Here is a 25,373-nt window from a genome sequence, read left to right on the forward strand (position 1 = left end):
CCTTTCCTGAACATGTTGCCAGTCGTAGAATTATAGAATCACAGAATGGCCTGGGTTTAAAAGAACCTCAGTGATCGTCTTGTTTCAACCCCCCTGCTATGTGCAGGGTCACCAACCACCAGACCAGGCTGCCCAGAGCCACATCCAGCCAGGATCCTGTCCCCATTTTCTGGGCATTTAGCTTCTTAGGCCTGGGAAAGAAACAGCTTTAAAGAGTCTTTGTAAGAAATGCACTTTATTTAACACACACTGAACAGTTTTACAAAAGCTCCCCTTGACTCCCAGAGGGACAAAAACAACGAGTGCTGGATCCTGCCCCTTTAGGACAGGGGCTCTCCCTGCCCAGATGAGCTGACCTAAGAGTGCCCATCTTCTCTGCTCTGGTCAGTAAGCACAAAGCAGTGTGTGGTTGGCAGTGCCCTGCGTTGTGTCATGCCTCACAACGTGTGCTGCTGTGCCACTGCGGGGGTGAGGAATGGGGTGGCTGAGCCGTTCCAGTGGGAACGTCCCATTGGTGCCTGATGGGAGCCCCTCAGCCCAGACTGGAGAGAGGCAGCATGGGGAGAAGGAGGGGGGTGGATGAAATTGAGTGTTGTATTGAACAGTGAAATGGGTCTCCTTTTGTATTTCCATTTCGGCCTCGCGGGGCTGTGGCTTCCTGCAGTGCTGATGTCTCACGGGGCAGCTGTGGGGTGGAGCATGCCCTGCCCTGCAGAGTTACTCTCAGCTCTTTTTGGCTTCAGGAAAGAGACCAGCAAGTCGAATGGACTGAGCCCAAGAGTGGAGATAAACCAACAGACAGCAATGCAGGTGGTATGGGGAAACCTGCCCTACACACCTGTCTGAGAGGTCCATCAAAGCTCGAGAGAAGCAGATGGAGCATGGTTGTAAATTCTGTGTTTGTGTCCAGAAGAACGGGCAGCAGACTGTGTTAGCAAAGCTGTCTCCTTGAAATGCAGTGATTTGTCCCATGAAGTGTCAGACCCCTTTTGATTTGTTGTGACACCAGCTGGTGGGACGTCACCGCATGCCAGCAGGTCAGAAATTGACATGAAACATATGGGGCATCTTTTCCTGCATCTGGAAGGTTTCGAGCGCTCGGCCTCGTCTTTCCTCCAGGCTGATTTCAGATGTTAGCAGAATGATATGCAAACGTCCTTGTTATCCCGTGCCAACTTTCCTCTGCTGTACGTTCTCTTTTAAATGTAGAAAATGAATTATACCTTTTCTGGAAAATAAGTGTTTGAAGGTGATCCCAGATTTAAGATTGAAATCCGTTCGGCTCAGAAAGTAGTCATCCCTGGAAAGGGGGTGTGGGCTTATCTGCAGGCAGGGGATGTTTCTTTTGTGATTCGACAGCGAAGGAGAAATTGAAAATTAAATGACTTATGGGAAAAGGAAAATGATGTGGGCTGATGAACTTCAGTTTGGGGCTTTTATTGAGATTTGGCTGTTCTCCTGATGATTAATGCAGTGGAGCTATAGCTTCCTTCTCTGCCTGAGCTCATTCTGCGTGTCTCTCACCAAAACAGCACTGGTTGCTATGAAATCCCCAAACAGCTTTTGTCAGTGATTCAGTGTGTTCAGAGCTGTTAGCTACGGGAAGGGTTGCCTGCACTGAAATGAAAAGGCTTTTTGTGCAGAAATTCAGACACGATGATGGCTTTTGAATGCTCCTCTGAAACTCCTGAAGAGAGGCCATGCCAAGAACCTACAGATGCCTCTCCCTCATCCCACCCTGTGCTTTCAGCATCACTTTTGGGGCACTGTGGAGTTGTTCAGCAATGTAGAGGTGTTCTGCATGTTGGTTTGAGTCTCATCTCTTGCCACTCTCAGTCTTGCCCGTCCATACCATGGAAAGCGAGGTGCCTTTGGCCTGCCCTCGTATGGCAGAGAGCAAATGGGTGACAGTACATCACAGTATATCCAGCCCTGTCCCTCCTCCCTGCCTTCTCCCTGTTTTCCTGGGAGAACCTGGGCTTTAATGTGACTGCTTTGGGTGAACCCTGTGGGGATTTCTGACTGTCACGGGCCCCCAAACTGATCCCAGCGCCTTGGCCATTGAGGTGTGCACCTGGGTGATTCGTTTCTTATCTCTTCCATCTCTGGAAAGGACGATTATCTCTTATTTAGCACCTTCTGAACTGTTTTGTTGGAAGGGGACCAAACATGTGGGTTTGTATGACTGCAGTGTGAAGTGTGGCTGTGTTCATACGGCTGGCATCGTGTGCTGAGGGCTCTGCTGAAACACAGTGGGTGCTGAAGCTCTTCTTGGCTGCAGGGTTGGTTGGTGTGAGGACGCTGGCTGAGTTGGTTAGTGCTGCATAAAGATGTGTTGGTCATTAAAGGTCTGATTACAGGCAAAGCATCCGTGGAGGCTTTGGTGTGATGGACATGTGTGCTTGGTCACCTTCTTGTGATGGGAAGCACAAAATAATGGTTCAGAGAACATGAGAAACCGTTCTGAGTCTTGGAAAGCATTTCTCCTTGTGATTTCTTAGGCTTTGAGCGTTGCTTTTTCTCTCACGGAGCTCAATCCCTCATTTCTCACTCTGCAGACTCAGCTCATTCAAATGGTGATATGGATGCTCCAACACCGACTCCTCATTCAGCTCCACACCTACGTCTGTCTGATGGTGCCCCCAAACGAGGAGGAGTTCCGTGCCCAGGATGAAGACATGCCCTTCACCGCCAGAGTTGGAGGCCGAAGTTTAAGCACCCCCAATGCTCTTAGCTTTGGTTCTCCAAGTACGAGCCAGCTTTGCTCTGCTTCATACTGCTTCATACTGCAGCCCACTTCTAGCCCTCCTTTTAGCAGTGCCGAGGGTGACAGGTCGTAGTATTAAGATAGCTTTCCATACCATGTCGTTACTGGGGTGCTTGCTAACCAGCCCCTGTTCAACATAGAGCTGGGCATTGGTGGATGTCTGAAGTGCTTCAAGTAGTTCTTTGTAATTTGCTGAGATCTCATTTGGTCATGTCAAAAATTTTAGTATTTATTGGAGGCGCTTCAGTGTGTTTCAGACAGGGAACTTCCTGCTTCCTTGCAGTAACTAAAGAGTAACAGCAGTGGTCCTCTGCCTGCACTGCTGTTGCTGCATGGATTCTGGTTAGCAGGAGAGGAATAGCATTGTGAGGATGTGCTATAAGCAGAATTTGTTTCTGTAGGCCGCAGAGCTGCCCTAAGGAAGTGCAGGGCTGTCAGTCTCACAAATGGCTGATTTCTCTTTCCCTGGGCTCTTTAATCTCCTCAGTGCCGTTCATCAGGGTGATTCCAGGAAAGCACCTTTTCAAGAGGGCATATGAGATACCATGCTGAAACCCCAGGATGTGGTTATGTCATGCTGTTCTGATGCAAACAACATTGAGGTTGGGTAGTGGGAGAGATTCTCTGTGCAACCTGCAGCTTTAGGCAGCTCGTGAATGAGGGCAGAACTCTTGGAACACGAGTCTGATAAGTCTGCGATCTGCTTGTTTTGGCTCACTCACAGGAGGATATTGCTTCTTGGCCTTGCTTTCTGCATGCTTCCATCTTCTGTGTTGTTAGGCTTTTTGTGTTACCACTTCATGGTGTTCCAGCAGAGCTGGCTGGGAATTTTCTCTTCAAATATTTTATGGACTGTTTATAGTCTCCAGAAGTAGAGTTTTCCACATCAATTGATGGTGTTGTTGAAACACTTTACTTTCCCATTGAGAAAATCCCTACATTGTCATATCACAAATTGCAGTTACACGTAGCGTTTCCAGACCCACTTTCTTGGTCCTATAAATCTGAGGGGACTGTTTGGAAAGCCTGCATGGATATGGCCTGAAATGATAATCTGTACTTCATTATGCTGAGCAACATAGAAATTCTGTGTCTCTTCTCTTCCCCTGGTAGCTAGCAGTGATGACATGACTCTGACAAGTCCCAGCATGGATAATTCCAGTGCTGAGTTGATACCTGGCGGGGACTCACCCCTGAATAAAAGGATGACAGAGAATCTCCTGGCAAGCTTGTTGGAACACGAGCGGGAAGCTATTCTCAATGTCCCTGCTGCCCAGAATCCAGAAGATCTTCGCATGTTTGCAAGGTAGGAAATGAGGAGTGCAGAGTGTAACCTTTTTTCCCTATCCTTGCTGTTTTATGGGCAGATGGGTGTGGGCTCTTATCAGATACCATTAGCTTGGGATTTTGGAAGATAAATCATTTTGATTTTGTTTCATGTACCTATTTCATATACACACAGCGCTTTTGAACAAAAACTAATGTATGTGTCACAAGAACACTTGTTAACAGAGTTCTGGATGGTGAAGGAGTGTCAGGACATCTGGTCAGACAAGAGGGCCTTCACTTTTTGCCTTCCAGTTTTGCTGTGTTCACACAGGTAGACATAACTGCCTAGCTTGAGAACGTAATTCTAAGCATCCAAAGCAAAGACCTGGTCGTGCTGGTGCTGTCATTTTGTGTCTGTTAGTATTCCCAAGACAGCTGTTATTTATTTTAAGGTTTGTAATCTACATACAAATAGGAGACAAAGGAAAAAAGCACCAGAGGTAAGTCAGCCTGAGCCCTTCCACAGAACAGCCTGCAAAGACTTCCAAGCCTGTTTAGCTGAGAGCTGCTCGTGTGAGTGGGTTAGTTTAAAGTCTTGTAGCTTAAAGTCTTGTTGAGCAGCAACAAATTTCAACACTTAAAATAAGCAAGATGTGGCTCTGCGCGTTGTGAAAAGCAGAACGACTTCCTAACAGCTGGGAAAAAAGTGGGGGAATCTCTTTGCTGAGCATTTCAAAACACAGTGGCATCACTGGAACGCCTCTTTCACTGGCTGACGTACTCACAGAGCAGAAAACAACCAGGGGTGAGAGCTGCAGCTTTCCCTGATCTTTACAGATGCAGGTGGAATCCCCTGCAGCCTGCTCTGCTCCTCCTGGTTTGCAGCTCAGTTCAGGTGTTTGTGCAGAGCTCTGCAGTGCTGGGTGGGCGTCTCCTCCACCTTCTGTAAGCTATTCAGAGGATATTCTCTGCTTGAGTGGCAACACTTTGGACCTCTTGAGAACTTTGAAATGTTTTTCTTCAGTACTGGAGAAGTGGTTACAAAACCTATGAAAAAGGGAAGGAAAAAAAAAATCATACCCGGTGTTATTTTAAATGAACTCTGTGGGGACACCGGGCTGGTTTAATGGACCGCAGATTGTTAATTATCCTGGAGAGAGGAAAGGATCTCATGATTGCTTCCCCGTCACCTCTTCATCTGGGTGAAACAGCAGCGTGAAAGCTTTTGAATTGCAGATGCCAAAAATGACTTCAGCTTCTTCAGCAAATTGGCTCAGTAAGCAGGCAGCTGCCATAATGATGTTTGCTTTGCAGATTGCCCATGCACCAGGTTCTTTAGCAGAGCCATCCCAGGCATCTGCAGCCTGAATTTCCATTCCACTGTAGATTGAGCTGACGACTGTAACTTACTCTTAAGTCAACAGTGAGGAAGAGAGAAGGTAGAATAAACAAAGCAGCCCTGCGGGTAGGATGCTGGAGTGTAAAAATAGGAATGGTAATGCAAGATGCTCTGGTTGCTTGTGACTTTATGAGGCAGTGTAACTTGGTGGTTCTGTGTGTACTTTCTCTCGTGTTGTGCTGTGAAGCATCTGAAGTGAGTGTCTGGGTAAACCTGTGGCTCTTAATGAGAGTGTAAATAATTGCAGAGAAGCTGCTGCAGTGAATGAGCTGATCCTCCTCATTACCCCAGCAAAGGTTACTGCATCAGCTCTGCTTTCTGCTTCGTCTTCAGGAGCAGCACCTAATGAGGGCTGTGCTATGGCAAATAGCTGTGCTGGATCAGCTGCCTCCCTGAACAAATTCCTGCTATAAATGCGTAGTTAGTGCACTAAATACACTGTAACTGACCTTCCAAGTATAGTTTTGTGTGCACAAAGGGATGGTCTATTTTCAGCAAGGCAGTAAAGTTCAGCCTGATACATTTTTGCGTGCCTATGCCTCTGAACTCCTGGTATTCATTAAACAGATGGCACAGAAGGGACTTGTGTCTGTCCATTGCTATGCACAGCAGTGTTTGCAAGCAGAAACCTTAAGGGGGAAATGAGGAAAATGGGAGCTTGGCTCCAGCGTTGGCTGCATTAACCCTCACAGCGTTGAACCAGAATTCAAAGCCAAGATGTTTCCATAGCTGCTGCTGGAAGAGGGGGACACGTCCTTCCAGAATCAACTTGAGAAAGCCACAGGTTCTTTTTGAACCAGATCTTCAGTTACGAGCACAAAGTGTTCCTCACTGCACGTCAACCAGTGCTTTTGTAGACAGGCTGAGGCCTCACTCGTGGCTTCTCTCCCGAGCCATGGGCATAGAGCCACTCTGAGGATTTTCTTTGTTGCTCTTAGCTTGAGAAACAGGAGTCCTTTGCTCCATGGAGGAATATTCAGAGGTGACATCAAGCTGTGGACAGTTGTGCTCCATCTTCAAGCAGTGCTGGTGGAAGAGAAGGTCTCCTTGGCCAGACAAGCTAATGTTATTTGAATGACTAAGGTGAAATAGTTGCTTTTGTTGTTGTTGTTTTTTTTAATGTGAAGTAGTTTAGGGAACTGCTGTACCACCACACTGCTGATCATAGAGCAGCTCTTGTAAGTCAGAGAGGGGAGAACAGTGCTGAGCAATGGAAAGGAATAATCTTCCATCACTGCATCTGAATCTGGAGGCACCCATCTGTCAGCAGATGTATTTGTGCAGCTTCAGAAGGACCCAAAAGAAATTGCTGCCCTAAAAACTTCCATCTTATGCCTCGTTTGGGTCCCATAAATATTCACTGCCCAACAAGGTGAAAAAAAGGCTGAAGAAGTTCTCCAGTGCTGGCAGCAGTCCGGCTAGAGCAGTAGCCTGGGCTGGGCTCTGGGGTGTCTTCCAGCAGCATTTTTGTGTTCTTTAATATCCTCTCTAGCTTTTATTGGAATGGAAACTATTTCATCTTCACCCGCTACAAATCCAGACTCTTTCTGAATGTAGGGTGGATGTACTTACTGGAAAACCCCTCCATGGTCCGTGTGACTGCTGAAAGCCAGGCTGTGATCATTTGCACAGATGGTTGTGCCAGGGAACAGTCACCTGAGCAGCTTCGTGGAGCAGAGAGAGCACCGTGCTTTTAAAATCTCCTTTAAAGTCGCTTATTGAGCAGAGATACAAAGTAGGAGAGGAAGGGCCGAGGCTTCTGTCTGTGCGACAGGTTGGTGCCCACCAAGGGGACGGCTGTACTGACCACAGGGGACTGGGGGATGTCAGTAGTCACCATGGCTCGGGCTTAGAGTCAGTGTTTAGGATTTCTTTTGAGCCTCTGTTACGCCCAGAGCTTCCCTGAGGCGCCTGTGCCTAAAATTTCCATCTCCCTGCTGCAGCCTCTCCCCCCACCCCCAGGCTCATCCAACCTCAGGGCTTGCCTGCCAATACCAACCATGTAATGGACTGCTGTGCGCAAAAATATCCTTTTAGCTTGAACTCTTCTTTTAGAATTATTGACAATCTCAGCAAATGCAGCAGGCTAAGAGACCTTGTGGTACCTTTGCAAGACCCCAGGGTTGTGTTTTCTTGTTACCAATCAGGCCAGCATGGGAGCAGGGCATCCATCCAGAGAGCTGCTGTGAAGCCAAGTGAGCGTGATGGGAATTGGGTACTTCAGGAGATGAGAATTTGGTGGGTAATGGTCCCTGTGCTGCTTTTCCAGGGGAATTCTGTGTGCGAGGCATGGCTGAGCTATGAGCAGATTTCGTTCATTTCACTTTGCACCTAAATGAAGGACACAACCCGAATGCCTCCAGGTTGGTGTCCAATTGGAGAGGAGCACGAGGGTGACAGTACCAGTTCTTGCTGTATGCAATTGCTTTTGGCCCACGCCTGCCTTGCTCTCCTTCCTGCAGGCTGCTTCACTACTTCAGAGGCCGACACCACTTGGAGGAGATCATGTACAACGAGAACATGCGGCGCTCGCAGCTGCTGATGCTGTTCGACAAGTTCCGCAGCGTGCTGGTGGTCACCAGCCACGAGGACCCGGTCATTTCGGTTTTTCAGTCCCTCTTGAAATGACTGCTAGTGGAAACTGCCGCGCTCTCGATATTCTGCAAGTTGCCTAGAAGAGATGAGTCCAGTTCCTTCTCAGCACATGGCGTACAGCAGGCTCTCTGCTGCTGTGCCTCCATTTCACACCTCCCCGTGCGACAGCTCAGTTCTGTGTGAGGGGCTGCGTGCTCCTTCCCAGCCTGGATTTGTGCCGTGCCACACTCACAGCACAGGAGCTGCTGTCTCGCAGACCTTCCCTGGGACTGCTCCTTCACTGGGGCTGTTGAGATGGGTGAGAGTGGTCCGTGACTTCTACTGGAGTGTTACTGAGCTGTGGGTGGATGCTTCGCACCAGAGCTGCTTTCCCTGCTCTCCACCACCACTGAGCAGTGGGTGTTGCTCATGAGCAGCCTGTCCTCACTGCTTGGCCTCTGCTTAAGGGCAGAGTGAAGTTGGCCTGGCTCTTAGGGGAATGATCCTGGGTACTGAGGAATTAATTCTGTCTGACCACTGTTATCCAGAAGCAATGGGGACATAAATAGGAATGCAAAGCATCACAAGTAAACAGCTTTGTGAATGAAAATGATTTACTTGCCTTGTTACAGCTTTCCTCTCCCCAGGACCCTTATTACAGAATGTCTGTAGGGGCACTGCTGTCACCAGGCAGCCCATTTGTTAGCTGATCTGCAGGTCTGTTTTAAATTGTGGTGGGAGGAATTTGGTTGGCTCTGAGGAGGACTGAACCTGGCTGGCTGTGCTGCAGGTGCAGCATTGTATCAGTTCCCCAAAGCTGCAGATTAATGGCAGTCATGCTTGGCCCTCTGGGGCCTGTTTTGTTGCTCTGTCCCACTGTGGTTGCCGGGAAGCAGATTAGGGAGCTGGCGTGCACTAAAGCTGTCCGGATGAAGAACAAGGTACAGGGATGTACATGGCTCTGCTTCCTGATCTGGTCCAGCAATCTTCATTCAGCTATGCCAAGGCTACAACAAGAGGCAGCAGCACAGACAGCTGCTACTCTTTTTGGCTGCATCACGAACATAAGCCAGCTATGATGGTGGAACAGGGCTGGGCTGCCTAGCCAAAGCAGCTGCACTGGCAATTGCTGCTCTGTTCAGGAAGGGAAGACCAAGAGAGAGCCCAGGGTGTCTGCACAGCTCTGTACCCGAGGAGGGTGGGGAGATCTGCCATGGTGCTGATGGCTTCCAGGGCTGCGTGGTGTGTGAACACAGTCAGGTTCCTCATTTAGACTTTCCCTTATTGCACACACAAGGTGGAGCTTTTTCCCAGAGCTGCAGAACTGTGAGTGGAGCTTCTCTTGCTCACACAACTAGAGGTGAAAATGTGAGCATCGAACAACTTACCTGCAAGGAACAGCACAGGGCCTGCAGCGCCCTGGATACCGGATGGCAGCTACTTCAGCACAGTCCCTTCTGTGAGCCTTCCCTGCAGCTGCAAGCAGGGATGAACAACAGTGATGTCTGAGCTGGTCAGCACAACACCGACCCACCCAGTCCCCAGCAGCTGCATCTGAAGGTGAGTTAATGAGCCACACATGGCACAGTCTGTTCAGAACGGGTGGGTCAGGGGGTTTGAAAATTTGAGTTTTTTCTTGCACAAGAATCCCAAATGAGGAGAGAAATCACTGTCTGGAATGGGCAGGACAGCTGCCTGCTGGTTGTCACCCAGCTGTGAAAAGACAAAGCTTATCCAGGGGCTGCTTGGGGCACAGCACAGTGATGCCACCAGTGTGGCAGTGGATTATTTGTGCAAGATGTGGCTTGGTGCAGCACAGCACACAGCACAGGTAAGGCAGGGAGCACCTGTCTGTGGAGAAGCGTGCAGCTAACCTGAGATCCAAGCAACTGTTTGGCCTAGTTGCAGGGCTTGGTGCCACACGTGCAAGGCAAACTGCCAGCATGGCTGCAATTCTAGGGATTCTCCCCTGAATCCTATTTTTTCCCTCCCTCTGTACTTCATGGCAGGCTGCAGCTCTGCAGAAAGAGATGTGAGGCAGACATCTCAGCATTGGTTCTTTCTCTGTGTTCAGGCTCCCACACTCGTAAACTTTGAACTGGTCTCAAAAGCAGCTGGAAAAAATAAACAAAGCAAAAAACTCACTGGATTTTATAGAACAGTGTAGGTTGGTCAGGGTCTCTAGAGATCTTCTGTCCAAATTCTGCTCAGAGAAAATGTTACATCAGGTCAATCAGGAGCTTGTATGGTGGTCTGATTGCTCCCAGTTCCAGCATTTGACCACCCTCATGGTGAAACAGTTTTCCATATAGCTAATGAGAATTTCCTGTTTTCTATCTTGTGCCCATTACATCTCATCCTGTCCCTGTGTACCTCTGACAAAACTCTGGCTCTGCCTTCTCTGCACCCTCCCACTAGGCAGCTGTAGTCAGCTGCAGGATTCTTCTTTCTCCTCCTCATCTCCAGACCGATCAAAACCAGCTCTCTCTGTTTCTGACAGCCCTACTGCCACCCACTCTTTTGGCATTCCACTGAAGAAACCAAACCTTCTGGCCCCTCCTGGGGGCCAGCACAAAGAGGAGCAACACAGCAGGTCACAGCGGTGAGCTTTCACTAGTCATCCACCTTACCAGAGCCTGGATCCATTCACAAGAGAGAAAGTGGCTTTCAGTGCTCAAATCCAACCTCAGTTCTGGCTGGAAGATTCATTCTAGTCTGGCCCATGAATAAAATTCCACCTTGCTGCAATAAAGTTATGTTTATTGTTAAAAACCTCCAAGCTGCCCTTGCTGCTGCCCCAACATGGCTTGAGGCTCTCCAAAAGAGCACACAGCTCAAGTCCTGGTTGGTGGCACACTTGCAAGATTCATCAGCTGCAAGAGATGGGTTCCACTGCTGCCATCTCTCGCTCCATTTTCTTGTCTACAACACTCACAAATTTGTTTCCTCTTACATAAAACCTGAGAGGTTTCTGTGACCATTCCCCTCTGTTCCCAATACCAATCCTGGTTGTGGCTACCACGTCCTGCTCCCTGGGCAGCTCCTGTCCAGGCACCATCCAGATGGCCGCGTCTTGAGTCAGGTCCCTTTGGTCAAAAGCCTTATCAATCCCAAATGCTTGGCAGAGCTTGGAGGGCCCATTACACAGCTGCCAGTCCTTCAGTGGCTTTGCAGGTCCTTTCCTTGAAGTGCTGCGCAGCTCCCTCATCACATCCAAACCCTGGAGAGGCTCCAGAGAGCGGAGTAAGACTGCAGCCCCTTCCCCTGTGCAGAAAAAGAGCCACGTGTTAGTACAGGTTTGTTTGGAAGGAATATCTCAGCAAAAGCACTTCAGTTGCATTCCCTGCCCCTGGCAGAGCAGGGAGTTGCCTGCAGCATCTGTGCTTCCCTCAGACTGCTAAGCCGTGGTCAGTGCACTCCCTCCCCTATGCTGAATGTCCAGCATCCCACAGCTCTGTGTACTTGATTCACCTCACCCAGCCCCACTTCCTGATGTTCCTAGGCCAAGCTGCAGCTCCAAGGCTTGCCAGAGGGCAAGAGGTTTTTCTTATATCACCACGATGTTGAGGAATAAATACACATATGGCTCAGTTTTGGCGTAACTATCCAAAACTGCTCCCAAACCCAGTGGATTTATAATAAACTCTGATGATAAGGTCTCCAGCCAGCAAATGAGAGGAGAAAGAAGTCGAGATGCTGCCAACAGAACGAGGCAGAGCTGGACTGGAGGAGAGCTTCTGGCATGAAGCTGTGGGCTGGGGAGCAGCTGGGCCGCTCTGAAGGAGCCCTGGGTGGAAGCATTACTGATCCAAGTGACGGGCTGAGGTGTGGGTGTGACAAACACGGCCTTGGGTGATACAGAGGAGCGAGGTCAGCGTCCTCGTGCCAGGGAAGCTCTTGTGAGATGGGTGCTGGGGTAGCAGGGGGCTGCACAGCCCTGGGAGCATCGCTTCAGCAGGGACAGCCCCACCTGTGACAAGAAGTGAAGAAAACTCCTACTTTCTTCTCCAGTGTGATTCATCACCCTGCCAGGAAGGAGCCTAGGAACTTATGGCTCCCCACAGCCACCGTGACCAGCTGCTCCCCCTCATTTTGGTGAGGGCGAAGCAACGAGGCAGCTCTGAGCAGAGAAAATCCCCTGCAAGGAGGATTTCCAGCCCAAGTGGGACAGGAATACTTCTCCAGTATTTTCCATCGGGAAGCGGGGAAGGTCTTCGTCTGACCCTGAGTGGGAGAGGTGAGGGCCTGGCAATGCAGCCTGTGTGCTGCCCCACACAGTGCTTGTTGTGCGGGGCTGCCCACGGCATTCCTCCCCTCCGCCTCAGCACTGGGGATGCTGCTCTGCAAGGACTTCCTTTCCCTCTCCAGCCGCAAACATCTGGAGCTGTGCTCAAGCCTGGCAAAGGCTGTTGTAGCCCAGCAGATCCCCAGGGACCCGCAATTCCCCAAAATAGAATCCCTCTCCTATTTTGTAAAGTGCCACAACAAGCCGCTCTCAGCTCACAAACTGAAAGCCTGATCTCTTGCTGTTGCCAGGTGTGCCCCCTGCTTTGCACTGCTCAGAGCCCCCCTGCCCTCTGCACAGCTCTGTGAAGCAAACACTTCCAACAGCTGTCCACAATCTGTTTGCAGGCACTCCCTTTGCTAAGGAAGGGAATGAGGCTAATCTGGAAGCCAAAAGCTGCTACAGTGATTTAGAGCTCAAAGGTCATTTTAGATTTTTAAGAACATCCTCCACGTCCTAGTTCTGCTTTTCATCCATGCACACAGAAATATCCTTCACGTTGGGATGCTCTCACCAACTGTGAGATTCTGAGGAACTGCTAATTAAACTCCTTGCCCTCATCCATCACAAATGCAAGTAGAAACTGCGGGCACTTGAATTCGAGTGTCCTTGTGAGCTGATGTGAATAAAGGCACATGCTGAGAGCAGCTGCAGCGCTCCCAGACCCCCACGCAGCAGGAGCAGGGTACCTGGCATTTGTCTCTGGCTGCTCTGTGAGCATTTCCACTGGAAAGCTTTCCAACTCTTTCTAGCTGTGTGCAGAACAGATGAGAGTTAGAGCAAGACCGCCAGGGGAAGACAGGAGCTCAGGGATGCCACAGTGAGCTACTGCTTTCTCTGCCCACCTCCTCCAGAGGTGGACGTTTGGGACCTCCTGAGGGTGCTTGCACATCAGTTTTCTTTAACCACTAACCAGGAGCTGCATCCTTCTGGCTCACCTCCTGCCTGTCAGGGTGCTGCAGCCTTCTCTGTGCAGCCTTCTCTGTGCAGCCTGCTCTGTGCAGCCTGCTCTGTGCAGCCTGCCCAGCTTGCTCCCAGGGCTACCTGCCTTCAGCACTGCCTGACACAGACACTGCTGCTGCCATTGCTGTTGGCAGCAGTGCCCATCCTGTGCTCCAGCCCAGAAGCACCCACACATTGCCTCCCACACCTAGCAGAGTCGCTCCATGTAAGGAGTAGATTTAGAGCTGAAAGCTGGGATCTGACAACAAGGAAGAGGCTGGTTCTGTCCTTGGGCAGTCAGGAATCACAGAACGATAAGGAAGTCCCACACCCGCGCTGCGCTGCTCGCTTCTCCTTCCCTGGACTGAGTCCAGCTCTCACTCTTGGAAACAGCTCTTGGCCGCTGGAGAGAAGAAAATTTTCTCCTCTCTCCACCCATCTGACTCACTGCTCCCAAAACACTTCCTTCAAAGTCCCGCTCTGGGATCCCCGCTGTGTGACCCCACGCCTGGGTACAGAAGCACCGGGATCCCCATTTTACAAGAGATTACTTCAGGTCTGGCAGCAAAACGCTCACACTGGCAAACTCCTGACAAACAAACCACAGCAAAGTCAAAGAGAAGCTCGACCAGCAATTGCTGCCTTCCTGAAGCGAGGGAAGCCCAGTGTGTCTCTCAGCTCTTGGGAAGCATCTCTGTGCTAAGATGATTCTGCTGCCAGCACCAAGATGCGCTGTGGGACCCATGTGCACTGAGACACTGGGTACATTTTGCTATCATTTAGGATTTCTCCTCGAAGCAATGTAGAGAGACACAGCATGGCTACCAGCAGCAAGAGGAAGGCCCCTTCCAGTAAAATCCCATAGGACTCAGCTTTACCTCAATGATGTACACAAAGATCCCCCTTCTTCCCTTTATTATTTGCCAGTATTTCAAATGCTGAGAGCCCCGTTTTGAACAAAGAATCATTCTGCTTTCATTATCTGAACAGCTTTGGCAGAGACGTGGTAATGCAGTTCACATGTGTTCATCCATCAGACTCCAGACTTCCACTTAGGAAGACAGGCTCTTTCCCCACACTATTACCTGGCTACCTTCCAAAGGCCAAAACCAGAGGGCTAATGGTCATCATCACAACGCATTCTGCTGTGGAATATACAACATGCTGTATCTTGGAAATGGTGGAAAAGAGTTTTTTGAGATTTTTCAAACAAAATCAGTGTTTAAGGAACACATACTGCAGCTTCAAGGTACGTAATTACATTCTTTTTCTGAGGCAAAAACTATCATCTGTAAGGAAAACAACACCTGCTTGTTAAAAGGAGAATCATTTGATTAAAGATTGGTTTTATTATCATGAGAGCAATAAAGGAGGATTGCAGATCCTGTCACAGCCTGCTTTTGAGATTTTCTTTTTTAGTTTTCTTGAAGATAAAGCAAAGCAGCTAAAAAGCTTCTGTAGCAACTCAGATATTAATGCTCAGACATGTTAGACCTTTTTGTTTTCCTTGGCGTTTAGTTTCTGGGGATAAAGGCAGGAGACAGAAAACTTTCTTCTCCTGACAGTGGACACCAAGATTTAGACTTTCACTAGACTGCAAGTTTCTTTTCACACCACCACCTGGAAGGAAGGTGCTCTGCATCACACGGATAAGGCATCGGCTCAGGTCATCCAAACTGAAAGCACCATCCTGTAAAGATTCCCTTCCAGTCCTTCATCTTTATTTCTGCATCTGAACAGCTCAAGGAACTCACAGCTGGGACCAGAATCCCACCTGGCCGTGTAGCCAGAGATGGCCCTGCTCATAGTGTTTGAAGCTGACACATAGGCACCGTGCTTTGGCCTCAACTCACCTTGGCTGGAAACGTTCACGCAGAAATAAATCCCATAGATCTGGTACACGTACAGAGTTCCTGGTTTCATGAACATGGCTGCATTCCGTTGAGTTTGCTTCCCACCTTTTGAGTGAGAAGCCTCATCTTCCCCACCAAGATAAGCTTCTGTTTCAACAATCCTCCCCCAGAGCTCCCTGCCGTCGGGAAGTTTGCGAACTAGAATCTGGAACAGGTCAGAGGGCATCGTTAGCAACAGCCCCTGTGCCAAGTAAGCAGAGCACAAGGCTTCTTGAGGCAAAGTCATCAGAAAAAGGGCCCTTAGGCAGTGCCCGCTCTCCTCTCACTCTCTGAATGCAGTCTGTAAGCTGAACGATTCCCATTTCAACTGTCTGGACCACATCCCAGTACACCAAGTTTCTACCTATCGTTCACCCAGCAAAATGCTCGGGGTGCAAAGCTGTGGCAGTATCGTACAGAATTAATGTATGACCACGTGTACAACAAAGCAGCAATCTGCACAGCCCACAGAACTGCTTCTGTGGTTCTTTTCTGCATTCTCACCCCAAACCACCAGGACAGCAACTGCAGTGATTGCACAGACCCTTGGAGGTGTTTCAGAAAAGTGCTGGCTCCTAACTTTAGAGATAACCATAATTGAAACATCAGTGCTGCTTCTGTGTTTTCTGCACCGTGTAGAGGAGCAGGGCAGCAGTGCAGGTAACTGGCCTGGGGCAGAAAAAGCAGGTCTTTGTCACTGCAGCGTGCTCCTCCTCGCTGCCAGCTCCTTAATAAAGCCAAGTAGATGAGGAAAGGAAAAATAAACAGCCACAAGTCTGAAAAGATTCTCCTGAAGAAAATAAAACAATGAGTGACTCCTTACAAAGCTGCAATTCCTGCCTCTCATGCTTCACCCACAGTATTTCCCAATTAATTGAAAACATCAGTATTTTATTGTTGTGAAAAACAATGACTTCAGAAAAGTACTGGTGCATGTGAATACTCCAAAAGCACTCTCAGTACAATGAAAAGCAGTGGTAAGGTTACAGTTTTAAGGGTATGCAGGCATTTCCCTGCCTCTTCTGACAACATATCTGCAGCTGAAACAGTTAAATGCAATAAGTAATACTAGTGCAGAAAGCACCTCCAAGATCTGGCAGAACAAAGATAACAAAACACTGAATTATTATTATTATAACTGCAGTTACATGAGAACAAGAGCACAGATTGGGTCACAGGAGGACCTAAGTTATACTTCAAAGAAAATGTTACAGTGACATCGAATTTGCCTGGTTTGTAATTCTAGGCCTAAAGAGGAAGAGGATCGAACTAGGAGTAAAGTATTATCTGCCTATTTAACATCTGAGGATGTTAAAGACATTGAGACACCAAAAAATGCATTAGTGCAGCTTCAGGTGTCTTCATACACAGCAAGCAAATCTCACAGTGCAATGGGACACAGACTGTATCTTCCAGACACCGAAAAGTGCTTTGCAGAGTCAGTAATCAGGGACCTCCCAAGAGAAAACAAAGCTCTCAAACTGATCCAAACTCTTCGCCAAAGACTCAGCACTGAAAAACAACTTTGTGTCATGACCATGAAGCCTAAAATTCAGGATCCTTACACAAGTATTAAGGTCCAAAAATAATCTGTTACAGTATTGCTTATCAGCAAAAAAGGAAACTACATAAAACAAGGAAGCTTGTTAAGAACTTAAAAGAGACAGCCAGAAGTCAAAGCAGGAAAGGCAAACTTCTAGCAGGATGTCTATAAAGAGAGAAAATACATTTGATGTATAGGAGAGAGGTTGAGAAAGACCAAAAATAAACACAGCAGGAGCAAAGCAGAGCAAAGGTGTCCACTACATGCAAGACAATATCCTTCAGAAGTAAAACCAAGGGTAGACCCAGAGATACAGCCCAAAACAAAGTTACTGCAACAAATTCCTGAAGTATCTAAAGCAAAGAGAGCCCAGGAAGTTTCTTCACCCTACAAGTAATAAAAATATAAAGAGGACTCAGAAAAGGTAAGATCACAGCACTGGTACTAAAAACACATTTTGCAATTGTGTTTACAAGGTTCCCAGACTCAAAACTGTTTACAGGGACAACACTGGAGGAACTCTCTGAAATGAGAGCTTTCTGAAGGACTCGCTGAGCAGAAGAGACAGTTTAGCTCCCCTCCTCCCTAAGGCTGGGTCCAAAGATTCCTCAGCATTTCTGCGTTGGCAAAAGGGAGGAGGTCCTTTCATGAACAGGTGATGACTTAAAACCTCAGGAACTGAAGGTAGAGAGAACAGGTTTCAGAGTGAACAGAGTTTAACTGCAGAGCTGTGGAGTCCCAGAGGCCTCCATGCCAGGGCCTGTGCTGCCTCACATATTTCTGTTCATAATGTGGGAGAGGTGAGCACCAGCTCTACTGGTAAGCCTGAATTATTCAGAACTGCAAAAATAAAAGAAGGCAGATGGAGCTTTTAGAGCACACAAGGCAGCATAAAGGAAAGTATCAAGCAGGCTGCTGAACTGCCAGGTGAGAAGAAAGTATGTCAGTACACTACGACAGGGGATATCAGTCAAAAAAGGCCAAGGACCTGCTATTAGCATCACGAGGTAATCAAATGGAGGGAGAGGAGGAAATGATGTGGCTGCACAGCATTACCTTCCAGTGGGAAAACCAGGAGCCAAAAACAAATACAGAAGTACCTGAAGGGAAAATAATTGGCCTTAAACAACCTTCAAACCACGAACAGCAAAGTGTGTTTCAGTAAGCCAGAAAAAAAGGAGGAACTCCACAAAAAATAAACTAATTCTGAAGTGCGACAGCAAATTAAACCTAAACAATTACCTCTGTGACTACATCCAAAATAGATTTAATCACTAGTCTTCAATTTAACAGAATTTTACAAGAAAAATAATGAGAACAGTACTCCTGAAATAGCAGAGCCCCAGAGGCAAACTGCAAAAAGAAAAAGATCATCCCTTTACATTAAATTATTGTACTGCAGCATGTAGAGCTGGTGTCAGTGTTATGGCTTACCTGTCCCAGGAAGGATTTGGCCAGGCTGATACAGGGCTGGTTGAAGAAATCTGCTTCCAGTTGGGAAGATTGTTTTTTCTCTGTTACAAAATATTTGCTGCTTGTTGGAGAAGAGTTGCCATCAGGAATTGTGGTGGGGCTCTTCAAGGCATCAGAAAGAGGGATGCTGGAGTTGCTTTGGAGGGCGCTTAATTGAGCCAACAGCTTTCTTTTCCTTGACATAGTGCTAGGAAATAAATGCAAACATATTTGGAAATGTAAAGATTATTTTAAAGTAATTCATTTCCACGAATTCTTATTTTCAATACAAAGGCTCTGAAAGCTATTACTGATTAGACAGTGCAGGCAAAGCACAGGAGCAGGTGACATGCAGCTGGATTTACGCCAGGCTAGGCAAATATTGGGCTCTACTGACATGCAAACAGAATACTGCAGTTTGAGCTTTCATCTTCTAAGGGCTTAAGATAACAATAAACTCTGGTCCACGTAGCAGTAAAAATATGTTTGCTAACTGTTAGGTTAGGAAATACGAAAGCAAAGGTAAACCTGTACCATCTTCTTTCCACTGAGAACTTAAATAATCTATTAAGCAGACAAAAGAGAATATGAAAACACTTCTAAAAGTGCTGGTTCAAAAAGTTCACAGAAGTGACATATCAATCATTTCAAATAGTGATGTAATGGGTAAGAATCCAAATCTCCATGGGACGCAGAACGCTGGAGCTGGGAGCTGCCTGATTTACGGTCACTGTCAAGCTTGTCACGCTGCAGAAATGAGTGCACTGAGACCTCCACAAAGCAAGGCTTCAGCTCACCTACCAAAGAGATGAAGAACAGTGTGTTCCAAACTACAGAACGTATCTGTGACAACTGCATAACCTGAAGTTGTTCTTCCAGGTTCCTCACCAATGTGCTGGCTTCAGAAAGTTGGTGTGTCTTTTTCTGTGCTGCAGTCCTTACTCTTGTCAAACCAGAACAAACTCATTCTATAAAGCTCTTTGAAATGTCTGCTGGCTAACAGCACAGTGTGGAAGCTGGGGGTGATGGATTAGCACTGAGGCTGCAACCAGCTTTGGTTGGAGGTATTTTAGTGCAACATCTGCATTCTGTATTGCAATAATTCAGCCATGTCAGAGACTTGCCATAGAATTGCCAACTCCATGTCAGGTGTTCTGCTCCACTCTATAGCTTTCACTTTGTGGCAACTCCTAAAAATGTCACTAGAAGCCACTTACCTCGCTCAGACTCAATTACATGATGGCCTTTGCAAATATGAGTCCTGTCTGGGAAGGAAGATGTGAACAGCAGAAAGTTCAGGAAGGAAGGGACAAAAGAGGAACACTTCTCCATATAGGCTAACTTCTAAAAAGTCAACCAAGTGAATGTTTCCTGCTAAAAACTGCTTCCAGGCTTCTCTGACAGCATTAACTGGAACTACATGAAGACACGCTGAAAACGTAACCCATCTGTGTGAGCATGAACTGCATTGGTAATTCATGCTTTTATGGAGTGCAGCATCAGACACAGGACCTGAGCTGCCCGACACCTGCTGCCCTTGCAGTTAAGTTGTTCTTAGAGGATACGAGTGCTCTTACACAAACATTACACTGGCAGCCCAAGGGCACTTGTAATGTCATTGCTATAGGCTGATCCTGCACAGACCTCAGCATCTTCACCTCTCATTAGAGGCAGCAGTAGGATACTGCCTTCTAGTCATGAGAAATTCAGAGCCTACAATATGAGATTGCTTTAAAAGCAATAACAGAGTGAAGGGAATGCAATACTGTCTCAGAAATCCAGAAAAGCCCCAATGCATGCTTTGTGCTTGCCCATGCCATGATACAAGACATAAAACTCTATGCCTCAAAGCCTATCTGCTTTTTCTATAAAGAATGTTACCTGTATGTACAAATCCCTTCTTGCATAGGAAGAAACACAGTGTAGGCATCAGTGCATTTCAAGTACCCAAGCCCTATTTATTTGGGAAGTAAGAGACACCATCTCTTCACATGCAGGTCTGCAGACAAATCCCACGGCCTTGAGGCTGTGTGCCCCCAAATAAGAACCAGCTGTGGATTCATTCCATTTTTACTAATTCTGTTGTAACCAAACCTGCTGCTAGTTGTGAAGCACCTGTGTGCACACACATAAAGAAGCAGAGAAGTCAGAAGAGAAAGATTAAGAACTGAACAGGCTCTGTGCAGTGCCTGAAGTGTTCAGGCCTGCTGGGCTATTCTCAGACAATTGTTTAGGGCCCCTGTAAGCCAGAATCAGAAACACTGAAACTGATGTAAAAATACAGTGTATGCAAGGCTACATTGCCACTTCTGGGGAAACAATTCCTTTACAATTCCCAGCTGTACAGATTTGTATATACAAATAGCACAGCGGGCAAAACCAAAGTACATTTCTTCCTGCATCCTGCTCTCATCACAGGTCAAAAGCAGAAGGCAAGGAAAGAATAGAAGGAACACACAGTGCTTCTCCAAGCGTCCTCCACACCTCTGGCCAGAGACCTTTGAAGCAAGCACAGCTCCATGTGCTTCATAACCATGAGCTCTATCCAGTGGTCCTCTGAACCAAGGTAACATCACCCAACCACACTGCAACAACCACCACTTACCTACACCCTGCTACACGTTCCCTTAAGGAGTTCTGAGCCTGCCTCTCGCAAATGCAGTTTGGTTCTCCCTACTTCTTATATTTGCAAGAGACGTGGTAAAGCATGCCTTGCCTTTACTGAAGAAGAAGGCATCACAGAAGTAGTCATTGCACTCGTTTTGTGTGTGAAATCAGGACTGCTCCCCGGCCACATGAATCAGTTTGCATTTACAATTCACCAGTCACCCTTCCTCTTCACCTCCTAAAATAATGTTAAACCAGCTGGAAACATTGTGACAGTCAGCACCGTGCCCCTTTTCCAGGTCACTGCAAAATGTTGCTCAGCACATCCTTGCAGCACTCTAGAGGTGACCTCCACTCTGAAGGCTGCCTATTTACTCACACCCTCTCTCCTATCTTTGCACAGTGTTTAGGATGGGAATCATCTTATTGAGGCAGGAGTTGCTCACACTGAACCAGAGGGCTGCAGCCATCTCTCTGGAGAACAGTGTGAGGAGAGGCAGAAAAACCTTCCTGAAAGAAGAGTGCAGGCAGGGGTTGATAACTGTAATCACAAATACTACATCAGTTTCTTCGGAGGCAGACTTTGATAGTATTTGCAATCCTACTCATACCCCCAAAGGATGGTAAAATAAACAATGACTGTATACACCTTACTGAGTGCTCTGTAGGTCTGGCAATGTCATTTCCTGCACAGAGTCCTTCCAGCTCCAGTCTATGCTCCTACTGCCTGCTGGACGTCCTGAGCTTTTCAGAGTGAAAAATAATCATCCTTTTGTGAAGACTAAAGAAGATACAAATTGAGAGAAAGCAATGAAACATCATGAAGAAAAAAAAATCCCTCATCAAAATTCCACTTAATTTTGGCTGACTTTCTTAAGTCCCTTTATTCTATCCTAATTCTTCCCCACCATTCTAGCAGTGTGACAAAGCTGCATGAAATGAAAGCACGCAAGTTAAGTATAATACTGGCAACGGATGTTAGTTAGCTCAGTCCCCAGAGACCCAAGTTAACCAAGCCATTATCAAGCAGCATTCAGTGAGGCCACAAACACTGACAGGCAGTTCCGTTTTCTGATGCACATCGACATCATGTGCAGCAAATGTCCTTTGGGAATGTCTGGCGAATCATCCAAAAAACTCTGAGTAATTTTTTTTCCACTTACATGACGGCACTGAAAACATGATTTGTAAAGTTCACTGAATGACCAAAGATGTCTTTCTCATTAATGCATTGATAAAAAGGAAAACCTGTGACTGAAACCCTCAAACATCCAGATAATATCCAGAGATATGATACTTAAGGGCTTCTGTTGAAGCACAGCAACTTAAGGACCAGGAGGAAAGGCACAGAGCACAAAGATTTACCCCCAGAAGCATCCTGGCGTTGCTCCCTGCATAAGAACAGAAGCAGAAGGTGCTCATGGTTCCTCCACAGCTCAAACCCACAAAGAGGATCTGCTGCATACCCAGTCCTACAGAGGAGTAACATCTGAAGTCCTATGAGAAAGTTTTGACAGGTAGGGGTATGGGACAGATAATTTCCTCCAGATTTCAGGCCAGCTTAACAAGTCTTAGTATTGAAGCCCTGCACAAACAGCCTGAACTCTCCAGCAAAACCAGATGCAGAAAATCAGTCATGAAACAAACTCAGTAACAGCCAAGATGCTGCTCTAGGAGATTCAACTGAGACGTTGAATCACACATGCTATGAACTTGTGTCTGTGAGTGAGAAAGTGCCTTTCTTCTATTTTCAGAGGAAAGATTTCCTACATTTAGTGATTTGGGATTAATCTGAATGGTTACAGGGAGAATATTTGTCTGTGTTTTGCATTGTATTACCAGACACAGTCAAATAATTAAAGTAAGAAAACAAAATACTGACTCGAGGCCTTAATGGATGATGATGTGCAGAGACACACTTGTAGATGCAGGTTAAGATGAACAGCTGATGTCCACCACAATAGCAAGCACCTTCAGAACCCCAGAACGAAGCCTTCAGGCTCTACATCAACACAGGATCTGAGGAGTGGGGACAATTTCCCTCACAGCTTTGGATCACATGCTGTATGTGAGCCTGCTACTGGTGAGACACAAAACTTCTGATGAGATAACACAGGAACAAAAGCTAACGCCTCTCCTATAACGAGACACTTCCAGGAAGCTATGAAATCACTGCTTACTGTAAAGGCTGTGAAAATCTGAGTCAAACACAGACGCGAACCAGCTGACCTCAAACGCTTTCCCTTTCACACGGCAATCTTATTTAGAAGAGATTTTCAAAGCGGATCTTCCAGTCAGATGGCATTCCTGTATTTGGGCATCTCTCCTCCTGAACGGGTCCAAATCCTGTCACTTCTGTGGCACATACACACCTGCACAGTGGTTGAACTTCCAGTGCTCAGCTACAAGATCCCTCTTCTCTGAGATCTCTGCACCACCTGTCACTGACTCCACAGCCTTTCACCTAACGCACAGGCAGGCCAAAGGAAGCTCCCTGCAGAACAGGAGCAATGTGACAGGAAACCACAGTGCAGCCTTATTCAAAATGCACGTGTACACATTACTGCACGGCTCGTCAGGCCGCGTTCCGCCCAGCCCGAATGTATGCACACAGTGGGGACGGGCGGTAGGAGATTCGTGACCCTTGAGGTCCCTTCCAACCCTGGCCATTCTGTGATTCTCAGCGTCCATTACAGCCTTTGCAACATCGCTGACTCACAGCACACAGAAAATAAGGTTTTAGAGGAGCGATGCTTGAGGTCGCAGCCCTGTAACGTGGAAACAAACAGCACCGATAACCGCGCCGACAGCTGGGTGAGACCTCGCAGCCTTTTTGACGACAAACCCCGACGCATTCGCCGTTCCTGCCGGCACAAAAGAGCAGCCAGGGCCGCGCTGAGAACAGCCCAGAAGCGCACGGCTCTCACACCGCAGGACGCGTTTACACTCCAATGCCCGGCCCGCCGACACCCGCTCGGCCCACCCGGGGCGCAGAGAGGACAAGGGCTCCCCGGGACGCCCCGCACCCCGCCGGGCCTCGCTGCGGCCTGCAGGCGGCCCAGCCGCGCCGCGCACGCACCTACCGGGCCGCGCTCCGCCGTTGGGCGCAGCCGGGCGGGGCGGGGCGGGCTGCGGCAGGGCGGGCTGCTGAGGGGAGCCGCCTCCCTTCGCACGGCTGGGCCTCGGGCCGCGGCGGCCTGCGTGGAAGGGCGGCCGCGTATTGGCTTTCCTCGGCTTGTGCAGCGTTCTGCGCGTTTTTGGTTTTGCCTCATCATCGCCTCTGCAGCACGCTGCTCTCTCCTATGAATAAAGCTCAGGGCCACAGGCCGACTTTACAGAGGGCTCCCTGAACGAGTGCCTGCAGGAGATTCTCGGCTTTTACCCAGATGAGCGCAAGCTCAAAACGCAGCTTTCCTCGTCGCGTTCCGGAGACACGCAGCTGGGGCTGTTGGTTCCTAAGTGATTCCTACAGTAAAATGTCCTAACGATACTTAGCACTGTGCCAGTTGTGCGGGGTGTGCAGGAGGCAGCCGTGCCAAGAAGCAGCATTTAGCATCATCTAATTCATAAACTTGCGGGTAGTTATCTCCCAGTATAGGAAGGAGGGAGTTGCTGGGTTGGTTTTTACTTGGTTCACTTCCAACTGTTACTACATCGAAAGTTCTCCATGCAACACCCTGTGCTTGCTTTATTTTCTTCATGCTTTACTCATCAGTGGTCCAAGAAAGGGAAGAAAAGTTATGGACGTTTTAATTGGAGATCTGTGCAGCGCTTTGTTTTGCTAAAATGGACGCAGATAAGCTCACAATAGTTAGAATTCCTTGGGGAGATGTTATTGTCTGGCTGCACTTTGCTTCAGTCTGAAATCAGTTTCTTGTGCTATTAGCAAAGAAATCAGGACATGTAAAAAAAAAAAAAGAAAGAAAAAAAAGTGTAAGTAGTGTTGACTGAGTTCTCCAGAATTCTGAAAATTCTCCAGAAGGGCTTTGTTAGCATCTTGGACCCCCTCACTCACATGGTTAACATCCAGCCTTAATGTTGTGTTAATCTAAGAAGGAAGGCCAAGAATGTGTACGGAAAGGTGGACAGCCAATCATCAAATTGGCCTTTCAGCAAATCCTGAAAATTCAAGGCAAAACGAGGCAAGAATGAGAGATGTGGGAAGGACTTCCTGGGGTCAGAGCAGTTCAGCTCTGCAGACTTTCTCCTATGGGAATCTGTGGGACAGGCACTGTGAGCAATGCTGACTTCTTTGATGGCAGATCTGTTTCATGCCCAGAGGAAGTATTCCAAGCTTTTAGCACCTGAGGAATGTGAATCATTCAAAGCTACAGTGTATACCGTGTTCTTCATTTGTCCAATAACTTCACTATTACAGAATCAACACCTAAAATAGCCTCCTGTAAAAGCTGATTAGTTTGAGAAGATTAAAGGGAAGATTAAAGTTTCCCCCTCTATTGGGCAAAAGCATTTTTTATGTTTTCCTTGAAAGAAATGGAGTCCACTGTTGGAAAATCTGGCTATTGGAGTCCTGGGCTCTGTGGCACACTGCCTGTGTACAGTGCCTGCAAACTGGTTCTCCCCAGCTTCCAGGATGTGCAGACAGCAGATCAGCATGAAAGCAGAAGAAAGCTTAAGGGGCA

The 25,373-nt window shown here is 47.7% G+C and overlaps 2 protein-coding genes across 14 annotated transcripts in view; one reads left to right on the forward strand and one right to left on the reverse strand.

Annotated features, from left to right (window-relative positions):
- NPRL3 (NPR3 like, GATOR1 complex subunit) overlaps nt 1–8,619 on the forward strand; it is a 39,188-nt gene extending 30,569 nt beyond the window's left edge. For 4 of the 6 annotated variants that reach the window (XM_052680429.1, XM_052680426.1, XM_052680428.1 and 1 more), the window contains 3 exons: nt 2,559–2,748; nt 3,881–4,073; nt 7,898–8,619. In XM_052680429.1, the coding sequence (XP_052536389.1) occupies nt 2,559–2,748; nt 3,881–4,073; nt 7,898–8,063 (549 nt within the window). In that variant the 3' untranslated portion in view covers nt 8,064–8,619. Of the gene's footprint in view, nt 1–2,558; nt 2,749–3,880; nt 4,074–7,704; nt 7,799–7,897 lie in introns of all 6 variants that reach the window. The other 2 variants (XR_008206075.1, XM_052680427.1) reach the window with 2 other exon arrangements.
- Nucleotides 8,620–10,752: 2,133 nt separating this feature from the next.
- MPG (N-methylpurine DNA glycosylase) lies at nt 10,753–23,931 on the reverse strand. Of its 8 annotated transcripts, XM_052680432.1 has the most exons (5): nt 21,380–22,904; nt 20,005–20,238; nt 18,106–18,331; nt 15,090–15,294; nt 10,753–11,273 (listed from the first exon to the last, which is right to left on the reverse strand). In XM_052680432.1, exons 2-5 carry the CDS (start codon nt 20,028–20,030, stop codon nt 10,879–10,881), a joined length of 852 nt encoding a protein of 283 aa, XP_052536392.1. In that variant the 5' UTR covers nt 20,031–20,238; nt 21,380–22,904; the 3' UTR covers nt 10,753–10,878. The 8 variants fall into 8 exon arrangements, with proteins under 8 accessions (XP_052536392.1, XP_052536398.1, XP_052536394.1 ...); XM_052680438.1 differs by lacking the exons at nt 20,005–20,238; nt 21,380–22,904 and adding an exon at nt 23,810–23,931; XM_052680434.1 differs by lacking the exons at nt 20,005–20,238; nt 21,380–22,904 and adding an exon at nt 23,814–23,872.
- Nucleotides 23,932–25,373: the final 1,442 nt, after the last annotated feature.

This window comes from Tympanuchus pallidicinctus, unplaced genomic scaffold (assembly GCF_026119805.1).
Source record: "Tympanuchus pallidicinctus isolate F22 unplaced genomic scaffold, pur_lepc_1.0 scaffold18, whole genome shotgun sequence".
NCBI classification, from domain to species: Eukaryota; Metazoa; Chordata; class Aves; order Galliformes; family Phasianidae; genus Tympanuchus; species Tympanuchus pallidicinctus.

Bases quoted from the DNA above. Each gene is read 5' to 3' on its own strand.
- MPG (XM_052680432.1), bottom strand. From the start codon at position 20,030: ATGCAAGAAGGGATTTGTACATACAG. The intron at 15,295-18,105 runs GTAAGCCATAAC...GACCTGTTCCAG, and splicing joins CCAAATCCTTCCTGGGACAG to ATTCTAGTTCGCAAACTTCC. The intron at 11,274-15,089 runs GTGAGTTGAGGC...TTTTCTGCACAG, and splicing joins CGTGAACGTTTCCAGCCAAG to GGGAAGGGGCTGCAGTCTTA.